At 45.9% G+C, this 16,677-nt stretch overlaps 2 protein-coding genes across 6 annotated transcripts in view; one reads left to right on the top strand and one right to left on the bottom strand.

The window, feature by feature from the left end:
• SCRN3 (secernin 3) overlaps nt 1-6,594 on the bottom strand; it is a 933,307-nt gene extending 926,713 nt beyond the window's left edge. For 2 of the 5 annotated variants that reach the window (XM_069616247.1, XM_069616245.1), the window contains exon 1: nt 6,373-6,508. Coding sequence is in view for 3 of the 5 variants with exons in the window: in XM_069616244.1 (XP_069472345.1) it covers nt 6,373-6,420 (48 nt within the window). In the remaining 2 variants the exon portion in view is untranslated. Of the gene's footprint in view, nt 1-6,372 lie in introns of all 5 variants that reach the window. The other 3 variants (XM_069616243.1, XM_069616246.1, XM_069616244.1) reach the window with 3 other exon arrangements.
• Nucleotides 6,595-7,026: 432 nt separating this feature from the next.
• The window catches only part of CIR1 (corepressor interacting with RBPJ, CIR1), a 476,807-nt gene continuing 467,156 nt past the window's right edge, over nt 7,027-16,677 (top strand). Inside the window, exon 1 of the mRNA XM_069616242.1 lies at nt 7,027-7,486. Coding sequence (XP_069472343.1) covers nt 7,415-7,486 — 72 coding nt within the window. The 5' untranslated portion in view covers nt 7,027-7,414. The remainder of the gene's footprint in view (nt 7,487-16,677) is intronic.

Here is a 16,677-nt window from a genome sequence, read left to right as displayed (position 1 = left end):
TGAAATGTTCAACCGCCCATGTGCAGGCCATCATCTCTTTCTCCACTGTACAGTAGTTCTTCTCAGCCGAGGACAGGGTTTTAGAGGCGAATGCCAGACACATGTTCTGCGTCCCCTTTCTTTTGGGCGAGTATGGCCCCTAAGCCACACGCACTGCCATCCGTGGTGGTGACTGTACTCCATTCCGGATTAAATGGCTGTAGGCACAGTGCTTCCACTATGTGTCATTTTATTTCCCCCACTGCCTCTTTCTGGGCTTCCAGCCATGTGAACTCTGTGCCTTTTTTTAGCAGGTCTCGCAGCGTCGTAATTTCAGAAAACCTGGGGATGAATTTTGCATCGTATTCTGCGAGTCCTAGGAATTACCTCACTTCTTCCTTGTTAGTTGGCTCCGGAGCTTTAATTATAGCTCGCACTAGGTTTTGTTTGGGGCTGATGCCTTGCGACGAAATCTTGTACCCCAAGTATTCAACTTTGTGTGCCCTTAAGACGTACTTTTCATACCTTAACTTGACTCCAGCCTCCGGTAACTTGGTGAGGGCTTTCTTTAACGTAACGTTGTGCGCATGTTCATCTGTGGCGTTGACCAGGATATCATCCTGGAAGTAGGACATGTTTCTTATATCTCGTAGTAACAAGTCCATCATTCGCTGAATCGCCGAACCTGCAGATGCCAGGCCAAAGGGCATCTTGGTGAACTGGTAGGCGCCGAATGGGGTGATGAACGCAGTAAGTGGCTTGGAGTCTTTTTGCAAGTGGATTTGATGATACGCATCCCTCATGTCCAACTTCGAGAACACTCTGGCTTCTTTCATCATGAGCATGAGCTCATTAATGCTTGGAAGGGGGTTGCTGTCTGCGATGACTTCCAGGTTTAAGCTGCGAAGATCAATGCACACCCTTAGGTCTTGCGAGTTTTGTTTCTTGATGAGAACCACGGGACTCGACCACTCTGAGGCTTTCACTTCTTCAATGGTGCCCTCCTTTGCCATTTTGTCGAGCTGGTTTCCGAGTAGGTCTCTCGCTGTTGCTGGCACAGGCCTCACTGTTTTACAGGGACTGCATTTGCCTTGAGCAGTATCTTATGCACAAAGTTTTTGATTTTTCCTGGCCCCTCTGAAAGCAACTTGGGGAAATCCTCTTTGACACCGGCACTCCTCTTGTACTGACTGTTAGCACTTGATCCTCTGTGCTGGGGTCCAGTTCGATTTGGAGTTTGGCTCGATCGTCCCAACCCATGACTCAACCCATGACTGCTGGGCCTTCTGGACTGAAATATATTCTTGTGATAGTGTCTCTCCCTTTGAACCTCACTTTCCCTTTGATGTATCCCAGTAATTCAATGGATGCCCCTCCAAACACTATGGGCTCGTGGCGAATGCTGAGGAGGAGCCCATCATCTCTTTGTATGTGCGAAGGGCGGGGTTAAGTCTGAACCCGAGTCTGCCATGACTCTTGTCTCCTTGCCGTTTACTTTGATAGCGCAGTGGTTTTCCCTCCTGGCTCGTGGGCTGTTCACCATTAGCACCATGGGCCTCCCTTCTTCGGATGAGGATTCTCTCTCTGCATTGTACTCTGCATTGACACTGGAAACTTTTTTATTTCGCCATCTGCATACCAGCGAAAAGTGGCACATTCTCTTGCACACTGAGCACTCCCTGGCAGGACATTCCCTGTCGTTTGCCAAGTGGTTTGTGCTGGTGCATCTGTGGCACTTCAGTGGTTCCTTCGTTCCCCCCTGCCCCTCTCTTGCATCAACGACTGGTTTCTCCTTCTTGCTTCAGAATGCGACAGCCTGGACTTCTGCTGGGACTGGTCCGCCCGCATATTCTTTCCGACATCCTGCGGTCTCCTTAAACACCCTCGCAATTTCAACAGCTTTTTCCAGCTGTAATTCCTTTTCTAAAATGAACTTATCCTGCACTTCTCTGTTGTTGGTGTGTACCGTTAGCATGTTGCAGATCAGTCCTTCTGAATTGTTTCCGAAGTTGCACAGTACGGCTATTTCACGTAGCTTTGTTACATAGTCGTCCACGGGTTTGAAGCATCCTGTTTGCGACTGTAGAACCTATTTTCCTTGCTGGGAAAAGATTTTATATTTCTTCTAACCGCCTCCTTATACACGTTGTCATCCGCCAACACTTCAGGCGTAAGGCTTGCAAAAATCCTCTGACCTTCCACGCCAGCGCGTTCAACAAGATGGCTCTGCGCCTTGCTGCCGTATACCTCGCACCTCCCAGCACTTCTAGGTACGTAGTGAATAGGGGTTGCCATTGTGGCCATTGAATGGTAGGTCTACATGGCATTTGTAGAAAAGGTGGGAGTGGAGTTGCCCCTTGTATGGCGCCACGTGGGTTGTAGTCCTGATCCTCGTCGCCAAATATGTAGTATAATATGCAGTAAGCTTCTGGGTGGCTGGTTCAGCTCTTTATTGAGGCATCAATATTTACAATGCAGGAAACAAACACATATGTATATTCAAGTCCTTGGGCAACTGTCGCTCAACTGTGCTGGATGCATCAATGTTATTAAGTATCTGGGGAGAGTTTGTGTCCTCTCAATAGAGGAGCACGACTTGCTCCTTGTCCTCTCTGCTCTTTCTCCGAGTTCCTGCCCCTCGTTGCTTCGCCCGGCTCACGGGTTCCCCTGCCGATATCTCGCGAGACCTAGCGCCACGCGATATTCCAACACTTCGCCATCCCCCTTGACCAAGGTATGACATCATCAATAGTAGGCAGTTAACGGGGTCGTACAGAACACTCCGGACAGCAACGGCCGCATTGAACCTCCACTGTTAAATCCTGGCAGTCCAAGGCTGGGGGCACCCAGCAAGTATCCGTGGACAGGGGGCACCCTGTCAGCCTGTGAGCACACGGCCTCTTCTATGGCCTGGGGGCACCCAGGCTAACACCAGACACAGCGACAGAGTTGCCCAGCAGGGGCACTGGCACCTCCATGCAGAGTTGCCTGGCAGTGTCTCTGCGAACAAAGGGATGCACCCAGCAGGCATCCGCGGACAGGGGGCACCCCGTCAGCCCGTGAGCATATGGGTTCGTCCATGGCCTGGGGGCACCCAGGCTAACACCAGACACAGCGATGGAGCTGCCCAGCAGGGGCACTGGCACCTCCATGCAGAGATGCTTGGCATGGCCTCTGCGAACACAGGGGGCAGGGGCATCAGAGACAGCGCTGGCCAGCAGGGGCACTATCAGGGTAGAGGGCCCTGCAACAGCAGGCCGTCTGCCTACTACGCAGCGCCTGCATCGTGCTGCAGCCAATGAAACACAGTAGGCAGGAGTCAGGTGCATTGACTGACGAACCGGAAACGGCCTGTCTCTTTTATTACTGTCTAGTCACGTGGCTACAACATGTGACTTTGGCACGAGCCCTGGGAGATACCACGCTCCCAGGAGGGGCGACACACCACATCCACCATCACAGAGCTCCAGCTTCCCAACCGCAGCTAGATAATTCCTCCCAGCAGGCACCAGTAGCTCAATCCAAGTGTCACCACTCCACCTCTCTCACGCTGGGCACCTCTTCTGCCCCAGGCCTGGACTTTGGCCAGCTGAGCCTCTGATTACCCAGCACCTCTGCAAGAGAAATCAGCTCCTGCACCTCCACCTCCATTGCCTCCATGGTGTCTGTGCATCCCTGTTTGCGCTGGTAACCGCACTGGGACAAAGTCAGCCCTCCAGACTCTTCCTGGCCACCTGCTGAGCGTCCTCCGACACCACCAGGCGGGATTGACAGCCATCTTCTGGGACAATGCCACTCTCCCTCCTAAAACCTCCAGCTGCGTGTCCCAGACACACCCGACTGTTGCTTCTTGTCCCTCCTAACATAGGCTACTGGCCAACTGCAGCGCCAAACGAGACTAGCTACCATCTTCGAGCTGCACCTTCTGACCCTCTCCTTTGCCAGGGTCAGCCATCCACCAAAAGGGCTCTACATATCCTCATGGACTGCTTTTTTTCAGAATTCCATGTCACAAAAATGAAGCATCTGGGAACCTCTGGAATACCAGCCAGTAGGCATGAACAACGCACAGCAAGATTTGTACAAATAGGAAATGTACTTTATTACTTAGATCACAGGTTGAAGATTACATGGGAGAACAGGGGTTATGCATTCTTCTAGATTAGGTTCCCATCTCCAAGTCCCCACCAAAGTTCATCCCTGCAATGCCCAGCACTCAACATTCCATATTCCATCTGGCATTCCTAAAACAAGTGACACTCACAGCAAGAGGTCCATTGACTCAGCATGCAAACCAGCCAGATACCACAACCACCTGTGTTGGCATGTGATTACATTACTGTGATTATCTGAAAATAGCTGTCTTCCGCGCTTGCCTGAAGGGTAGGTAGCTGCTCTCAAGTCTGACAGTCTTCGGTAATCCGTTCCAAATGTGGGTGACTCTTACTGGAAATGACCTGCCGAGCCCGTTAGAGCACTTAAAGGGAGGGCAGACAATTTGACCAGCAGATTCAGATCTCAGTGATCACCCTGGAGTGTAACGAAATATCTGTTCTTTCAGAGAGGCGGGCGCCCTGCAATGGAGGCATCGGTGGACAACAGTCATGGCCTTGAAAGTGATCCTTTCATTGACCATCAACCAATGTGGTGCTTTTCTGTCTATAGTGATATGCTCTCTCCTGCCTTTCTTCTGGACTATCCTTACTGCACTGTTCATGATGATCTGACATCTGGCAATGCACCCTTTACTTGCTGCCAGCAGTATAGTTTTCCGATAATCCAAACTGGACAAAATCGTCACCCTGCCTATGGTGGCACTGTTTTTCTCATTTAGCAAAGGCCTGATGTGACTCAACAGTCATTAGGTAATATTGGCAGTTTTTGGTCATATTGCTCACATATGATTCTGCACCCATTGATGCCTCCAGGAGGATGCCCAAGGTCTTTACTTTTTCAGGGACCCGTATGGAACAGTTCATGATCTGCAAAGTCTTGTATGATAATGTGTGTGTGCCTGCCCTGCTGCACTGAGTGTGTGAAGGGGTAGCAGGCATCTAGTTATGGAGTTTGGGGGGTGTATGAAGTGGTAAAGTAAACACAATGAGTGCTATTACAAAGCTAGACTGGAATACTTGGGTGCAGACAATCTAGCTATACTTTCTTACTGTGACATTGTATATTACGTAGCTAGACTGCATTATTTGGTGCAACGAGTTTATACTTTCTTACTGTGGTGTTTTATTTTTTTTACTGGGCATCAAGGGTAAAGCAAACATGATGGGTGCTCTAACATAGCAAGACTGGCCTTCATTGGTGCAGCCATTTTGAAGAAACTATTTTTGGTGCATGGCTACTATGCATCAAGGCTAGAGAAAACATAGGTTATTACATGGCTAAACTGGCCTCCACTGATGGCACTGGTTTGTCCATATATTATTACTGTAGCCTTGCATTTTTTGGGCATCAAGGGTAAAGCAAACATTGCATGGCTACAGTGGCATGCATTCGTGCAGCTAGTCTGGACATATTTTCTCATGGTGGCATGGCATTTTTGATGCCATATCCAACAGGAGTAATTGGTAATAATGGCATGCATTCGTGCAGTCTGCATGCATATGCATGGGCACAGCCAGCATTAAAATGTTTTGTGTACTGCTGTATTTGTGAGGCAGAGGCATCATGAAACTGCGTTGTAAAAAGCTCCTGTGCACTGTTCGACTGCATTTTTTTCATGTGCTACCATAAAAAAAACAATTGCAAACTGTGGCTTTTTATCCAATTTTTCACAATAAAAGTGTGCTAGAAAAAGACACCATTTTATCCAATTATTTTAAAAAAATTCTCGGAAGGGAGCACCTGCTCCCCCAATGTCCCTTAGTTGGTTCTACCTCCATCACTATACTCAATAGCTCTCACATATTCCAGACAAACATTTAAAACATGGTAAAAAAATTCACCAGCCGCCACTGCACATTACAGCAAAACAAAAAACGCTGACCACAATTTTCACAGCTCACTCATTTGGTTATGTGACTTCTCTGATGGATCAGAAAATTAGCAAGACAAACATTTTGTTGTGCTCTGATCAGTGTCACATCTCGTGTGAAGTCCTTTCCTTTGATGTCATCATTCTGCTAATTACTATTTTTGAAACATCCTCGCTCTTTTTTGGTCACACAATGTTGGCAAGTATGTATGGGTAATATTAAAAAGATATGAAACCCTGTTCATGTAGGTAGGTGATGGGTAGCGTTCAGTTTAATGAGCGCACAGCGAAAGGAGCGCACTGTCAACGCTCATGTTAACATGTGCAACATAAAGTCCTCCTCTTCTATCCATTCCTATTCCGGGCAAGTTTTACAGATTTCCACGCCCCAGGAAACGGCTACTCACCAAGCACAGACAGCTGTCTATTACTCTTCCACACGCATTTGGGTGCATCAAGGAAGAAAGCAGCTAGTTCTTATCATACGTAAAGAGAGACAGCCCCTCGATCACGTGGCAAGGACGTACCAAACCTGAGGGGGAGTAAGGGTAAAGACATGTCCTCTGGACTGGCGCATCAGGGCCAACACACCGCATTCTTTGGACATTGATAAGATTACCTACGGCCAACATGGCCGCAAAGGAGGCCGCGCCAGCATAAACATCATGCGCTTCCCAGTGTTGGGGGGCTAATGCGTCAAACTATAAAAACGTATCCCCCTTTACTTTTATCATGATAACGGTCGATTGTGGTGTGAATTTCTTCAGTCCTGATGAGTTATAGTCTGTATAGAAATATAGAGATCGTGTAAATGTTATTAAAGTAAAACAAATTCTTGAACGCATTAAGAAAGTATTGTACATAATTATATGAGGTTTTGTGTACAGCATGACAGTTAACGTATTGAATAATTAAAATGTACTATTGTAGTGATTTTTTTTCAATCGAAATAAAGTTCAGCGTGGAATTTCGAAATGCCTCTCGCTGAACATTGGCGCATCTAGTCACTACCTCCTCTTGTATGTCCGTGTTTCGCAGACGAGTCTTTCCTTTATATCAATGACGTATTAATCCTGTTACCGGAAGTTTTCCCCCAGCTTGGCACTGTCTCTGCTCTGTTGAGAATGTTTCAAGTTTTTACTGCTTTTCGGGGGTTCCGATCGTCATTGTCCCTGCCAGACCTCCAAGAGTAAATTGACAAAGGGATGATTTCTACAATACCTAAATACATTACACAGACTCGGTGCGGGAAATTTGTGGAGAACTGGCAGCGCCACTCGTACCCAGAGGGAGGTCTGTTTGTACAGCGCAAAGCAACGGCACCTTATATATTCGGATGAAATTCGGCATGTGCTGGTCACCGGGCTCTGCTTCACCCTTGTAGATAGGTTATTGGTTCCTACCTTGCTTTTGTATTTGGGGCGCTAAGTCTCATTTTCTGCAGGCACCATGGGAAAGTCTTTCGCCAACTTCATGTGCAAGAAGGATTTTCATCCAGCCTCCAAATCGAATATAAAGAAGGTGAGCATAACTAAAGTGCCGTGGTATTCAAGTTGTAGAAAAAAGGCTCGAGCTGGTGCTGTGAGACTGCCACTGTGCTTAACTGCTCAGATGTAGACCGTGTTTGGTGATATTGTGTTGAAGCATTGTGGTTCTCGCAAGTCGCAACCTCCTATGCGCAGGGGCTATATCCATTTAGCAGCGACTAGTTTGAGTGCAAGCGAGAAAGCTGGAATTGCTTCGAGAAATGGGAGGTGGCTGCGTGATAAGGGATCAACTTCAATGCTGTGTAGAAGTTCTGTGTATTCGAGCAATGTGTGATGGCTGGACAGTGCCTTCTTCCAGAGCTGCTAAGTGTTCAATTTGTATATGTGTTCCATTTACATGTTTGCAGTTAACTTTTGTGTGATATATTCATATTTCGTTTGACATTTTGAGTGACATTTAAAGGGGCTTAGGCCTTAACACCCCTGATGCCAACAATCAAACAGAATTTGACGGAGAGCAGCTTCTTTGTAGGGTATGCACCAGCAGGCGTGAGTAGGGGGATCCCATGGTTGCAGATAAGGACAATGAAATCATATCATAGAGAATTATTTTAAAATGTTTGTTTAGTGCTGGCCCTATCCAGCTTCTCTTGGAGCGCCTTACATGGTTCAAAGTTTGAAGAGGTGGGATTTGAAAAAAGAAGTTACAAAATGTTTTCAGGAAATTATAGGAAGATTAGGATAGACAAGTGATAGCAGTGGAGGAGGGCACGATTACGTGTGAGGGAAAAGGGTATGTTTTTAGGCTCTTTCTAAAAGCAGTGATGTAGGATGCAGTGTGTATGTGAAGGGGTAGGGTGTTCCATGCTCTGGGTGCCAAATTTGTAAAAGCTTGTTTTTGGGTGCATATGAGTTTGCAGAGCGGAATGTGCATTAGGTGTTGGCTGGTGTTTGTGTAGGAGATGGGTTTGAGTTTGTCATGGAGGTAAGATGGAGTTTTGAAGTGGATGACTGAATACAATTCAGAGTCCTTTTGAAGACCTTTCTCTGGGGTATGGGCAGACATGCCAAGTCTCCTGCAACTTTGGGGGAAGTCTCCAGTAGAGGATGAGAAACGACAGCACTCCTGCATGGAGACACAATACTCTTGCAAAATGAATGGCTGCTGGTCGTGCTCTGATTTGGGACTCTCAACTCCTGTTATGACAACAGGAGCTGCACGCCTCATGATTGTTTAACACTCATCAAGTGTTATCCAATCACGAGGCGCATACAACGTTCATGACTGCTGCAAGCTGTCTCTGAAAACCTGTGAATAAAATGAGTGTATTTGTTTCCTTTTTTTAATGCAAGTTGTGAGAATTTGTTCAAATTGTAAACCTTGAAAAATCCAGTTTTTTCACTGGGGTAAGGGGTTTGCATTTGAAGGGATGCAAAATGAAGTCTTGTACTTGGCATCTCTGTACGGGGAGCAAGTGGAGCTGGGCAAGAGTGGGGGTGATGTGCAAATGTTTGGGTAGGTGGAGGATGAGTCTGGCTGCTGCGTTTTGTATGGCTTGCAGGGGGCAAAGGTGCTCGGGAGTCCAGTGAGGATTGCATTTCCATAGTTCCGCTTAGAGAGAGCCAGTGCTTGTACTGCAGTGCGGAAGTCGTCGCAAGGAAGCATATGTCAAGTTTTGTGTAGGAGGTGTAGTTGTAGATTCCATGTTTTGGTGACAGCGGCTATGTGGTGCGTGAAAGAAAGGTGGGGTTCAATGGTAAAGCCAAGGGATTTGACAGGTGTGGAGAGAGATACATTTTGGTTGTCCATGGCAGGTTCTTGGATCCATTGGATATTTGGTATTTGCCTGAGGGGGAGGGGATGGGGCATGGACTATTCTGTTTTGGAAGGGTTGAGTTTGAGGAAGTGGGTTACCATCTAGTTGAGGGTGTGGAGTTGTGAAGGGGATGACGTTTGGAAGCATGTTTGTGTGTCATCTGCATATTGGTGGACATTGTGTTTGCTAAGAGTCTATCCAAGGGATTCAACATATAGGTTGAAGAGGAGTGGAAATAAGGAGAAGCCTTGCCGGACCCCATTCTTGACAGGGGTGGGGGTCTGATTGATAATAGGGCATGGAGACAGCGTGTCCAGTCAGTGAGAAAGGAGGTGAACCAGTCGAGTATGGTGTCGAAGAGATTCCTACTGTGGGCTAGGATGTCTAGTAGAATGGTGTGGCCAATACAGTGTCGTAGCACAAAATTTGTGGGCGCCCCTGTGAGCCAGGCTAAGGCCCCCCACCCCAAGCTCAGCAACAAAGCACAGGTTTTGCCACCCTGCGGACCGACCTGCACCACCACGCATGCGCAACACACACAATGGATGTGCTACTGCAGGGGAATGCCGCACACTTCTCTAGGACAAAGATATAAATGTGTTTTAGTCAAAGATTAACTCTTTTACCTAGTGTAGAGGGCTGTGCCTGGTTCAGTGCACACAGATGTACCAGCAAACTCCGTTGCCTGGCCAGTAATAATAGGCAAAATCATGATAAAATAAGAAAACTTGTTCATGCTGGTTATGGAGCATTCTCTCGTTGGCTTTGCACTTAACGCCAGTAAAATCTCTTGCCACAGGAAGAAAGCATGTTATTTCTGGCTACACAAATGCCTGCCCAACTCCTGCATCGCCATGTAAGCATACTCTTCAAGTGGACTTTTCCCTCCACACCAGTAACACATGCAATGCTACAGTAAGGAATAATTTCCTTGTTTGGCTGCACAAATGTCTCCACCCCCACTGTAAGAACACACATCATAGTGGCCCTGTCCCATATGTGAGGAAAAAATTGGCACATCACAGAAAATGTAGTCTGCCTGCTCCTTTGCAATGCAAACCCCAAACACCCCTCCATGTAATTACACTCATCAAGTTACCTTTGCCCAAAATTGGCAATCTTTCGCACACGCATTCATACCCATTAACCCACCAGTCACTCACCCAGTGGAGGCTAGTGATTATTCATTTTTTTAAATTCTATTAATTGAAGGAGCATAAACATTTCCCATAAATATGAGTGACCGAATGTAGCGAGTGAGCCCAAACCACCCAATGGGGATTCGGGGTTGTCCCCTCTGATTAATCCTGCAGAGTCATCACTGATCTCCCATGTCGCCAGGGGACGGCAGTCGCTACCTGATCCTGACCCTGGGGGTGGTTTCATGAGGGAGGATCACATGGGAAGCGACAGCTATCTGGGAAAGGTGGTGTCCCCAACAGGAGAGATGCAGTATTCTTCCCTTCCCAAAGAGGAAGACTGCATAATTCCTGAATTCTTAATGGCTTGTTTGTCATTTTACAAATCCCTCCAATTGCAGGACCCAAAAATCCCTTTCTGCAAAACACTCTGAGCACAGTACCATTCATATCTCATATACATGTAATACATATTTAACATCTCCTGTCTCTAATGGTTTTGTTCTAAACAAGAATACTAAACAATATAATTTTGGAAGACCTAAAAATCCTATGGACTCCAACTCCCACAATGCCTGAAGTACTGAGACAAGGCAGAGGAAAGAGTTGTTAGTATGGAGTGAGAGAAAAACCCAAGCTAAACACGGAGTCAAAGTCCAGCTGCGCAGGACATTAAACATGGTTTACACCTTCAAGGGAGAGTCAGAGAGGAGAGGAGCGGGCGGAGTAGGAAGCAGAACTGCAGGTGAAGGCAGATGCACAGGAACAGACTGTGCAGAAGAGGCAGGTGCTTTCATGCTGCCGCTTTTAAGCGTTACCTACAGAAGTGCCGGGAGACTGTGGGAAGCATGGCAGGCACAGAGGAAGAACTGCAGAGGTGCCAGCAGCAGGAGCTAGACTGTCAGAGACTCAGTCTTGCCAACAGCTGCAGCTTCACCAGCAAGTGACTGCAGAGCCGGCGGGAGAGCTGAAAGAGGGTCTGCAAGGTAGGAGACGCTATTACGGAGTGAAGACTTCACCGCAGCATCGAAAACACCATGAAACACCAGTAAGTCTGCCCAGTTTTGATGGTGGACCCGGGGCGTACCAACAGGCATATGAACAATTAAAAGCTAATTTTTAATACTGACCAGGTACAATAGAATTATAGAATTTGCACAAATTCTCATGTCTGAGATGTCAATATGGGGAAAGCTGGAGCAAATGTTATCACAAACCGATGAATGTTAATGAAGAAGTTGGAAAAACAAAATTTGCACAAGTCTCCGTATGTGAGAGGTCAATATGGGGAAAGTTGGAGCAAGCAAATTAATACTGTTGAAGAAGTTGACAGGCTGAACTTGAACACGTCTCCATATGTGAGTATCCATATGGGGCAGCTTGGAAAACAACTGTGCTATACTGTAAACCGAGAGAACACTGAATGAAGCCCTGATATGTGAAATATATCAGGCAGTGAGCCTTGTAGGGGGGAGGAGGGAAGATACCTGGCAGGAGAGTACACCAGAGATCTACAAAACCCAGAAGGGGATTCCTGGCAGGGGAGTACACCTGGTAATCACTATAATGTATATAAAAGTAAAGGACATTGTGAAAAGATACCTGGCAGGAGACTTTACCAGGGGATTTTACGGGTCTAATGGAGTATTCCTGGCTGAGGAATATACCAAGAAATTGTCCTTAAGCAGTTGCTGTGTAGAAGAGATACTTTTGCCATGCTTAAAAAGCTGTTTGAGACTTCTTCACAAGTTATTGCTACAAAATATACTTTTTTTTTACCATCCTGAAGAAAGTTTGAGACATTTCTGCTATACGTAAGGAACTATTGTTTGAAAAAGACATTTTCACTATCCTACCTGAGATAGTCCAGGGGAAAGTAACCACCACCTGGATCCAAGGATTGATTTGTTGGATTTCAGGCTGATCACGAGAGCACAGTGAGCGAGACAAAGCACACGAGGAAACAGCAGTTTCGAGACGGCAGCTGAACCAGAGAAGGAAGTTGGCAAAACATGAGGGGATCTTGAGGAGGAAAATTCCCTTGCCCTTTCCCACAAGGAACCATTACTTTGAAGAACCCTTGAGATTAGAAAGCGTAAGACCAGGAAACCAGGCTGAAGAATCCTGCATTGTGTGTCGGAGATACCCGGGGCCCTCCCGCGTTGGCAATCAAGGCAGGGAGTAGCAGCAGCCGCCGTGGTACCGTCCTTGGCTCAAAGAAGAAAGCAGCGTCCTTGAAATCAACACAGCCATGAGTTGGGGAGACCGATACAAGACCGGTCTCTGTTGAAGCTAAGGTTGCAAGCAGCAACATGAGCGCTGGAATGAACATTGTTAAAACACATGTGATAAAAGACGCAAGTAAAGTTGAACTGCTTATGAGTGATTTAACTTTAAATGTAAACTACGATACCTTTGACATAGTGGTCCGGCACCTTGTGGGTGTTCAATCGAAGGTCTCTATAAGGTATCCAGTTGAGAATTGGCAGAAGTGAAAGTTAAAAGGGTTCTATTAAGAAGAGAACAAAGAAAAGTGGTCCTGTAACGGGTCGTGCAAAATCCCACACAGTCTTTGATTTTGATGAAGTAGAGAAAGTTGGAAAAGTAGATAAATTTGGTCAGAGCCCGGCAGATGGAGACCAATTGAAGGTTTTGTGTTAAAATGGGTATGAGCCAGGTGGAGAGGGAACCAGGGTGAAGAGTAAATGACCCGAGAAGTTGTACATGTGAAATCCTGAGAAGAAAGGAACTTCACTGTTTGTTGCGTCGCATCAGGCCCTCTGAAATTCAGGCCCTCTGAAATAAGAGACGTTGAATGTCAAAGAGACTTTGGCAGAGAAGGCCCTGATGCTGAAGTGTTGAACTGAATCCTTGTGCTAGAAAAGCCATAGAGTGTGCTAAGCTCGAGTGTGCCGCCGTGTCCCATGCTGAAAACATGTGGAAGGGAAACCAATGGCTCGAATATCCTGATATATCATTTCTTGAACCCCCTTTTTTAAAAATGTTTTTCATAACATTGTTTCCCCCACTATTTGTATTTAGAAGTAGGGATTGGCAATAGGTTTATTAGTTTACTCCCCCTTTATTTTGACAAGACTCTACTAGGACTGCGTTGTTATTATTTGATGGTCGTAGCTTGCTCCCATCTTTAGACTTAGGATTAGCGAGGCATTTTTAAAACCCAATTGAAGTTCAATAAACACCCTTAAACTATGATCACTTGTGTCTGTCTTACTCTTTGATACCATGCCTTCCTTTCACAGGGTGGCTGCCGGAAAGCCTTACAAAAGGACATTGCCACCATCCAGGTGGGGGAGGACCAAGGCTTGGACTGCGGATCTGAAGTAATTTTTGTGGATGAAGGGCTTGATTATCCACAGGAAAACAAGTTGGTACCATGTTTGTGTCTTCCTTGTTATGTGCTGCAAGGCATAAAATAAGCAGCGTCACATAGCAATATGCTATGCAATTCTGTTGCAAAGCTAGCTATTTCAGTTACCCCGTTCATTGAAAGCACAGCTCGCCCAGTATTCTGCTCTTCCCTTCAGGGCTCTCCCTGCTCTCTTTTCTCTCTTTGCTGCAGACTCAAAGGGGTTAATGGAGAAAGAGTACAGCAGTAATCCGCTCCTCCATGCCAAAGGCCTGTGTGGGAGTGCTAGGCAAGATTTTCTTTTTCAAATAATTGCAAACCAGAAGTAATCTGGAGGTTACCTTTATTAAGCTAACTAAATCCTGTCTGGCAAAGATAGGTATGTGTGAACTTTATTTTATTTTAAATGCAGTCATGCAATTCCATTCCTAAAAATGTAAGTTGTTAACATAATGCATAATTACAGAAATGCTACTGTAAAATACTGCATTGTCTTCATGCCTTCCAGTAAAGTTTAGATTTGTGTATCTAAATCTCAGTGTCAACTATATTTCATTTTGTTGGGTAAGATGACAAGTTAACAGTTTTGAAAATGTACATGACCAAATTCCTTTGATGCTAAGCCTAGTTCTGTAACCTGCTGGTTACATGCAACTGGTGCTCAGCCCATGAGCTAATCTCATACTCCTTGTCATTCTATTTTATCAACCTGTTGCTTTATACCGGCTAATCTGAAAGTGAGATGGCCGCAAAGTACAATATTCCACCTACTTTGCCCAGTTCTCTGCCTGCTACGCCATCCACTCTGCTTGGTCTCTTACTCTTTTACCTCTTACATAATTCATACACAACACAAAGCTCACTAGATGTTAACACAAAGTAGTGATCAATAGCTCCATCCAGTGTGTACATCTGGAGATCTACTGCACTACCATACACTGTAGTTCGCCTCCTAAGCTCGCTTTGCTCTATGATTATGATTGCATTATATATTAGTACTTGAAGGAGAGAATTGGCCAAACTGTGTTCAGAGCCTTTTGATCGTATCTATATATCTGTGTGCATTAATGCAGCGACCCTTTTACATTTTACAGACACTCATGCAGGGCTCGCAAAGTCCTTTCCTCCACTCACATAGTCTAGTAGATTTTATGAAGGGCGAGTACCATTTGCAGGGGATGTTTGAAACCTGTTATTTAACATTTACTTTGTTTGCAATAAATGTCAAATAAAAGCTTCACTCTGTATGGCTGGCCTATGGGCGGCAGCAGTGTACCAAACAAAGTGGATTTGTGGTGGCATGCACCATTTTGCAAAAAGCGCTTTATTATTGTTCATTTTATGTCTTGGGTAAAAATAACATCTGGTGACATTATGAAATGAATACAAATATTGCAAATCAAATTGTTTGGTTTGCTAATCAAGAAAATGTTAATTGGCAAATTCTGCTAATTTTTTAAAAACTAATTTATGCCTTGTGCTGTTTGAACATGAGGTGTCTGTCGACGTTGAACCCAAGGGACTTGGCACAGCAGGCCAGCTGGGGTGTGAATCCTTCAAGGTACATAGCAGAGAGCCAAGCCTGAATGTCAGGATGTTCAATGTTGTTGGTCAGCAGTAGGAATTCCATCTTGAAGGGGTTAAGCTTCAGGTAAGCACTGGACATCCAGGATTGGACAAATGGGAGACAGGCCTTGAGCCTGTGGATGTATTTGGAGGATATCTTGAGGTATATCTGTGTTTCATCTGTGTATTAGTGGCAGGGTGGATTCTTGGGGGACATCGTAGGTGATGGGTAAAGTTGGTGATCTGGAACAATCCATATGTACGAACTGTTGGCGGTTCACAAGGTAGAATTTAAACCAGCTGAGGGCGATCTCGCTGATCCCCATGTGGCAATGTAGATTGTCGGTGAGTGTCTGGTCTATTGTGTCAAATGCTGTCAATAGGCCAAGGAGCCATGGGAGAAAAGGATGGCAATAATCGAGGATTCTAAGGGCATTTGTCTATCACCTTCATTGTAACTGTTTCTGTGCTGCATAGCTGCAATTCTTTCTGAAGCCAGATTGATAGTAGTGAAGGAGGTTATTGACTTCGATATGTTGGAGGAGTTGAAGGCTACTGCTTTCTCCAGGATCTTACCAACAAAGGGAAGATGGCTAATGAGGTGACAGTTGCTGAGATATTCAGTGTCCAGTTTTGGTTTCTTAGGAAATGGGAGGATTTGTCTGGTCTTGAGGGTTGAAGGGAATGTGCCTTGAGTTAGGGAGCTGTTGATGATTGTCAGGTAAGGGAGGAGTGCTTCACTCAGAAAGGACTTGAGTAAGGAGGCAGGGAGGATGTCATCCGTATACAATGTGGCCTTGAGGGATGCTAAGGTGGCAGTGAGGTCTTCCATAGTTGGTGTATTTGTGGTTTTGCGAGATGGGGTGGGTAGTGTGCTTTGTGGCATTGGTTTCTGGGTTGGCACATCATGTTAATCTTGTTGATGGCAGTGTATGTTTTGATGGAGTGTGTTACGAGTGGGTCGGGCAGTGCTTCATGGCTTTGAGGAGGGCTCTGCTTTCATGGTTGGCTATGGTGTTTTGGTAGCAGTTGGCTGTGACAATCTTGATCAGTCGCTTTCATATAGCTCCGAGTTCCTTGAGCAGGGGGAGGTCTGATGTGCTGCAGGATCAATCATTGGACATAGGGTCTGCATAAACTGGCTCCCAGGTGGACCCTGGCACATATATTAAATAGACTGCCCTCCTTAGAGCATGATCCCCATGCAGGTAATTGTCCACATTATGAAGGTAACTGGCAACAGTGCAAAGGTGTGGCAGAGCTGCCACATTTTCAGATTTTGTACGTTTGCCAATTCCACGTGTGCAGTGGTCTTATGCTAGAATCTCCATTT

The sequence above is a fragment of the Ambystoma mexicanum genome, chromosome 9, assembly GCF_040938575.1.
Source record: "Ambystoma mexicanum isolate Mex_15411 chromosome 9, UKY_AmexF1_1, whole genome shotgun sequence".
NCBI classification, from domain to species: domain Eukaryota; kingdom Metazoa; phylum Chordata; class Amphibia; order Caudata; family Ambystomatidae; genus Ambystoma; species Ambystoma mexicanum.
Note: the sequence above shows the minus strand (reverse complement) of the source record. Positions and strands in the feature narration are given on the sequence as shown.